Source organism: Lolium rigidum, chromosome 7, assembly GCF_022539505.1.
Source record: "Lolium rigidum isolate FL_2022 chromosome 7, APGP_CSIRO_Lrig_0.1, whole genome shotgun sequence".
NCBI lineage: Eukaryota > Viridiplantae > Streptophyta > Magnoliopsida > Poales > Poaceae > Lolium > Lolium rigidum.
The window spans coordinates 345,096,388-345,102,472 of record NC_061514.1 but is presented as its reverse complement, the minus strand read 5'-3'; the positions used below and the strand labels follow the sequence as shown (position 1 = coordinate 345,102,472).

The window sequence follows — 6,085 nt, the reverse complement described above, 5'->3', positions numbered from 1 at the left end:
TTTTTTCTTTTTTGCGAGAAATCCACCGATCTATTAATAATCATCAACAGTAGTACAAATAACCCAAAAAGTAAAGAAAATTACAAATTGGTATTCGAACCACCTAGCGACGACTACAAACACTAGCACGAGCCGAAGGCGCGCCGCTGTCCTCGCCCCTCCATCGCTGGAGACCCTGACTCTGCTTTCACCTCTGAGTTCTGACTGAACTGAATACACACAGCTTGGCTGTTGCATTCGCAATCTGATACATAGCCATATAGTAAATTGCTTCTCTTGTCTTAGATTACTAAGTTTCCGTACTCACCACAAATAGAAATACGATATATGATTCCACAACTGGGTACAATTGACGAGTTCTGATGAATCAAATTGAAACGAATACCTAGGAGAATTGGAGAGGAGGGGCAGCGAATAGTTACACTATTCCTTGACATAGCAACCGTCTCTACTTTTGGCTCTCCCATGAGGCAACATCGTCTCCCTCTATTTCTTCCTGGGGCCAACATATTCCGCATGTGGTTTTTTACCGCCAAACTGAATGCTATCCACCCCATATATATTGCTGCGTGCCTAACATCGAGTGAGGAGAGAAGTCGGCCTCGGCGAGGTGGAGGATTGGGTGTAGGCTATGAGACAGCAGCCGTGGTGGCTTTAGAGACACGTTGTGAGGCAGATCAGATGTTGCACTGGGGCAGGTGCTTCATATGCGCAGCTGCCCCCTCTCCCGACGACCTCGTCATCTGTTGTTCGCACCGGCGGCGGCTTAAGTGTCGCTCCCGCTTCTGCTTGGATGATCCACGCTAGCTGTCTTGTCATCGGCCGGGCCGCGTGCTTATACCTGGCCATGGGAAGCCCGGCCCGATCGGCCCGGCCCGATCGGCCCGGCCCGGCCCTGCCCGAAATTTCCGGGCTTGGGCCAGCCCGAGCATGTCCATGGGCCGGGCCTGGGCCGGAAATTTAGGCCCGATGGTCAGGATGGGCCGGGCCTGGGCTTGGAAAATAGAGCAAATAGGGAAGAGGCCCGGCCCGAGGCCCGAGGCCCGATGGGTATTTGCTGCGATGGGCCGGGCTTGGGCCGAAATATTAGGCCTGATGGTCGGGCCGGGCCGGGCCTGGGCCTGGGTTTTCTGTGTCGGGCTTTGTTAGGCCCAGCCTGGCCCGAAGCCCGGCCCGGCCCGAACAATGCCCAGGTATACGCGTGCTATCACCAGCGGACGGGAGAACGTACTTTTCGTCGTGGTCGATCTCGTCTCCTGCCAGACGACCTCTGGCTCGCTATGGTCCTCACCTCTTGATCGCTCCGGTGGTAAATCATGCACTAATCATTCTGCCGTTTGGTGCACGCCAGATCGATTGATGGCACCGCGACTCGTCGTCATCGTTGCCGAAATCGATGGCGCCGCCATCGTTGTCATCTTTGCCGCCTTTGTGCTACCGGTTCCTGCGGGGCCGCGGTTGCTTCGTTCACGAGCTCGACCCAGGCATACCCACGGCCATCCAGTCACGACGTCGTCGCAGCCATGCTTTCTCGACTGCCAGGATCTGCACTTCTCCGACGTGATCGACAACAACTAACGCTTCAGCCGCGTGGCTGGCCGTGAGGATGCTTGTATATTTATATATACATGGAAGCTATATACAGAAGGTTACAACTTGCCATGAACGACGAGTACTTTTTTGACAATTGCCATACACGACGAGTATGTTGCATTGCACATATATATAACTTCGAACTCATACGCATCGATCTCGTATCCTCTCACGTATGTCGTGAAACCGGGGGTGTTGTATTTGGATGGCTCCTGCTACGGGATCTAGGCGTAGAGCCACGATCTGGTCCGTCGATCGGTTTCCTTCAGGAACACGAACGCAAACTGATGGCGAGCCAAGGCGGACGAAAACGTACTTTAAGTCGGACGAAAACACACTTAGACGGACCAAACCAAGGAAACGTTAGCTCCTTTATTATTATTAGGTATAGATATAGAAAAGGCCGTGTGCATCATCCGTGATGCAGAAGCTAGGGTATACCCCATTTAAAAAAAAAATATAAACAGCGATTATGCATGGTACCGGTGGCTAGCCAGGACTCGCGATCGATCGAGGCGCCGTGTCAGCCAGGACAGCGATATCAGTCAGTCACGCCGCCTCGCAGGCGCGGCCATTTTCCTTTGGCTTGACCTTGACGACGTTCTCCTTCTCCCTGGCTCCGTCCATCCAGATGATGCACCTGAGGCACTTCCCCTGGGTGAGCAGCTCCAAAGCCGTGTTGATCTCGTTGAAACCCATCTCGTGCGTCACGAACTCCTCCAGCTCCAGCTCCTTGTCGAGATACATCTGTGCCAGGACGGGGATGTCTGTCTTGGGCTTGAGCCCGCCGAAGAGCGAGCCGACGACCGATCGCCCTCTTAGGATGTCATGCGACGGTATGCTGATCGGCGCCACGTCGTTGGTGACGCCGAGCACGATCGTCTTCCCCCAGCCCTGGACCAATCAAGCGATCACGAATCAGAAAAGGGTGGCTACTGGCTTCACGCTCGCAACATATGAAATGACTCGCGCAGATGTAATGCACTCTCTGTCAGACTGTCACGCGCGTGAGACGTGCCTACCTTTCGCGAGCTCTTGAACGCTTCCGCCATGACCGGCGTCGAGCCGATGCACTCGAAGCAGTAGTCGGCGCCGCCGCCGGTCATCTCCTTGATGACCTAGACAAAGAACGATCGATGGAAACTTCGTTAGCAGCTACCAGCAAGTGGCAAGAACGCATGCATGATCGGTACATTGGGTGAGCGATTCAGAATCAGACCTCGCTCACGGTCCTCCCATCAGTACCGTTTGGGTCTATGAAGTCGGTGATCCCCAGCTTCTTGCCTGCAATTGTTCACCAGATTAACTCCGACAAGTTTTCCCCAATGTAATTCTACTAGCTAGCCTAGAAAATACTGTACAATGTAGGAGTACCGCACGTTATCTTACCGATCTCAAATTTTTCCGGGTTCAAATCAATGCCAATGATCCGCTTAGCTCCTCGCATCCTGCACCCCTGCGTTACCTACAGCTCATGGGAGGAGATAGTGATTATATAGTTGGTACACCTACACCCTGTGCGTATCGTATCGAGTTGTGCTATCTGTCGTTACATACCGCTAACCCGACGGCGCCTAGCCCGAACACGGCGACGCTCGACCCGGGCTCCACCGCCGCCACCTTCCACGCCGCCCCAACTCCTGCGTCAGTCAGTGTTAGCTATAGTACGGAGACAGTAGTAGGATTTTTGGTGTTGATTGAGTGGCCAGTAATGTACCCGTGGAGACGCAGCAGCTGAGCAGGCAGGCCATCTCGTGCGGGATTCCGCCGGGCTCGATCTTGACGAGATGCGCGACATCGACGACGGTGTACTCGCTGAAGCTGGAGACGGAGATGAAGTGGTGGATTGGCTCGCCGGTGGAGGCGAAGGAGAAGCGGGATGTGCCATCGCGTGGCATGCCGCCGGGGCGGATGGGCAGCCCTGAGCAGATGTTGCTGCGGTCCGAGAGGCAGTCGGCGCAGTCGCCGCACTGCGCCGAGAAGACGGGAACCACCGTGTCACCGACGGCCACCTCTACCACCCCATCCCCCACGCTCTCTACCACACTGGTCGAACAAGGAGTCAAGGACACAATTAGCAAGCTTGGAATCCTTTGGGTTTCGGTTGCTGGTGTAGGCTACTAGAGTAGTAGACCCAGTGAATTCACAAGGAACAATGCATAAGACTATAGTGTGTGTTCTCATCCAAAATTTAAGATTTCAGTCAGTAATACATCACTTATATTGCCCTTTGTCATCATCAAACAAGGTTTTTAAAAAAGCGCGAGCTGTGAGGCACCACTTAGAGGAATTGGAGTTTTAAGTGAGCTTAAGCACAACTTAAGTGTCCTGAACGGAACCGTATGGGCGAGCAATTATGGACAGAACACTTAAGTGTTCTGTACGGAACCGTATGGGAGAGCAATCCAGGAACAGAGAGGTAGAGGAGAGTGGTGCTTGCTCCGGGGAAGGGGATGCGAAGGCAAGGAAGGAGCTACGCCATTAGTGGCACTATGATTGTTGTACGTGTGTGCGTGCAGTGTGAGAAAAAAAGAGATGATCAGAGTATACGGACTAGAAATGATGAATGACTCAGTTTGGTTTAGTTGAGTAGGGTTAGGTAATGGCCTTATTGGGCCAATTCTATAGTAAAAAAGCAAGAGTCTCTTACGCCCTTAGGGCTCCTTTGATTTATACGATAGGAAAAGTATAGAAATAGAAAAAATATAGAATTAGGATGTCATGTCTTGTTGAATTCTATAGAAAGATGAGTTTTCTTTGATTGTGTCAAAATTTTTCGTAAGGTCTGATCTCATGTTTTTTTTTTCTATAAAATTTGCAATACAAGATTTCTATAGGATTATTTACTATAGGATATATTGCTATGAATCAAATAACTAGTGTAGGAAAAAATTCCATATGAGATGAATCCTACACAATTCATATACAAATTTAATAGTCAAAACAGCCTTGTTATGTTACTGGCCTTATGAGCACTTAAGTACCTGCCTAGGGCGTAAACCAAACGTTTTTCCATCATTCAGCGCTTAAGCGAACACTTAATTCTGTTTTTTTAACTATTTCATCAAACCACGGGAAAAGAAGGTAGACAAGAAATATTACTTTTTTCTACCTAGTGACGACTTTCTTCCACCAACATTATTTTAGGGCAGGACCCAATTGTCATTAAATAGAGGGTATATAGCTAATTAGCTAGGGTAGTGCGGGTTAGAGATCCTAGATAATTTTCTTTTTGCAGGAAAAACAAAGTGTGTGATCTCATCGTCGACTTTTAGCAATTAATATTTAAACGGGTCGATATCGTGTCCTTCTACTAGAAAAGCTTTGTTGCAAACGACAACATGAGTTTTTGAGTTAGCCAATCCGCTAGAATTTTTTATTGATTTTTTGCAAGGGAATCCCCTGCAATTCCCACTCAGTTCGCAATCAGTCATCGAGAGGCAGAGACAGATATTATTTACCCGGTTGCTTCGTGCCCCAGGATTGACGGATACATTGCTGGGAGATCCTACACACACACACACACACACAAGAACAAAACTGAAATATAATCAGCATGTCGCCAGTAAATAATCAACCAGGGAATGAGAATTCCGTAAAATATCCAGTCGTGCCTCCTAGTGAACAATTAATAGGCAATTGCAGACATCTACAAAGGCGATGAATTAACTGCAACTGCACGTACCTTCATGCGCCAGAAGGTGACATCGGTGTGGCAGAGCGAGGTGCATAGGATCCTGATGCGCACCTCGTGCGCCCGCGGCGGCGCCACCTCCACCTCCTCCATCTCCAGCGGCTCCCCGGCCACCTTGCTCACCGCCGCTGAAACGTGTCATGTTTAGCCACAAGCTAGGCGTTCCGGCAAAGAAAGCAGACGAGAAGCGCACATACGTAGCCTAGAGAAGAGAGCTATATTACCTTTGCATCTGATGGGCATCTTCGCTTTGTTCTGCTCCATCGTCTTCCCTCTCTCTCTCTCTCTCCGTGTTGAGACAGGCAGACACCTAGCTAGAGGGAATATGAGGATGACGCAATGATTTGTGGAGCTGGGGGCAATGATTTGTAGATGATATATATAGTAGCACTATCAGAGCAGTGGGGCTAGCTAGCCGGGTTCCCCAACTAGGCCTCCAAATGAAAATAGGGAGACCAGAAAAAAATCGGCCACAACGGCGTTTCTCAAATGCAGTCTCACGTCCGGCATGGTCGTCCAATATACTATCCGGCATTCCTAGGCTGTCCTTGACCCACAGGGTCCGCCCTGAGCACGCCGGACACAAGCCACGCCTCGTGCCACGTATGCACACGACGGCTAGGGCTAACATGTCATCGACACACCAGACGATCAACTTTAATTAAGACCGGGCCGGCCGGTTTCTCCCATTATGGCAGCACGGTTTCCCCACGTGGTAGCGTTGCGCCCGTCGTAGCCGCTTCCACTTTCGCACTCGACGGTGTTGCGTGTCTCGAACGTGGCCACCGGAGTAAATGC

General features: G+C 50.6%; 1 protein-coding gene across 1 annotated transcript; it reads right to left on the bottom strand.

Moving 5' to 3' along the window:
• Positions 1-2,084: 2,084 nt before the first annotated feature.
• LOC124673896 (alcohol dehydrogenase-like 2) lies at positions 2,085-5,612 on the bottom strand. The gene is made up of 9 exons (XM_047209946.1): positions 5,512-5,612; positions 5,279-5,415; positions 5,055-5,101; positions 3,311-3,639; positions 3,151-3,233; positions 2,983-3,058; positions 2,813-2,877; positions 2,616-2,711; positions 2,085-2,487 (listed from the first exon to the last, which is right to left on the bottom strand). The coding sequence occupies exons 1-9, from the start codon at positions 5,549-5,551 to the stop codon at positions 2,143-2,145; spliced, it is 1,218 nt and encodes a 405-aa protein (XP_047065902.1). The 5' UTR covers positions 5,552-5,612; the 3' UTR covers positions 2,085-2,142.
• Between the last annotated feature and the right edge of the window lie 473 nt (positions 5,613-6,085).

What these genes read in the sequence shown, in the direction of transcription:
- LOC124673896 (XM_047209946.1), bottom strand. Translation starts at nt 5,551, where the DNA reads ATGGAGCAGAACAAAGCGAAGATGCCCATCAGATGCAAAG. An exon ending in CAGCTGCTGCGTCTCCACGG is followed by an intron (nt 3,234 to 3,310) that starts GTACATTACTGG and finishes TGACTGACGCAG; the next exon opens with GAGTTGGGGCGGCGTGGAAG. An exon ending in ATGGGAGGACCGTGAGCGAG is followed by an intron (nt 2,712 to 2,812) that starts GTCTGATTCTGA and finishes TTCTTTGTCTAG; the next exon opens with GTCATCAAGGAGATGACCGG.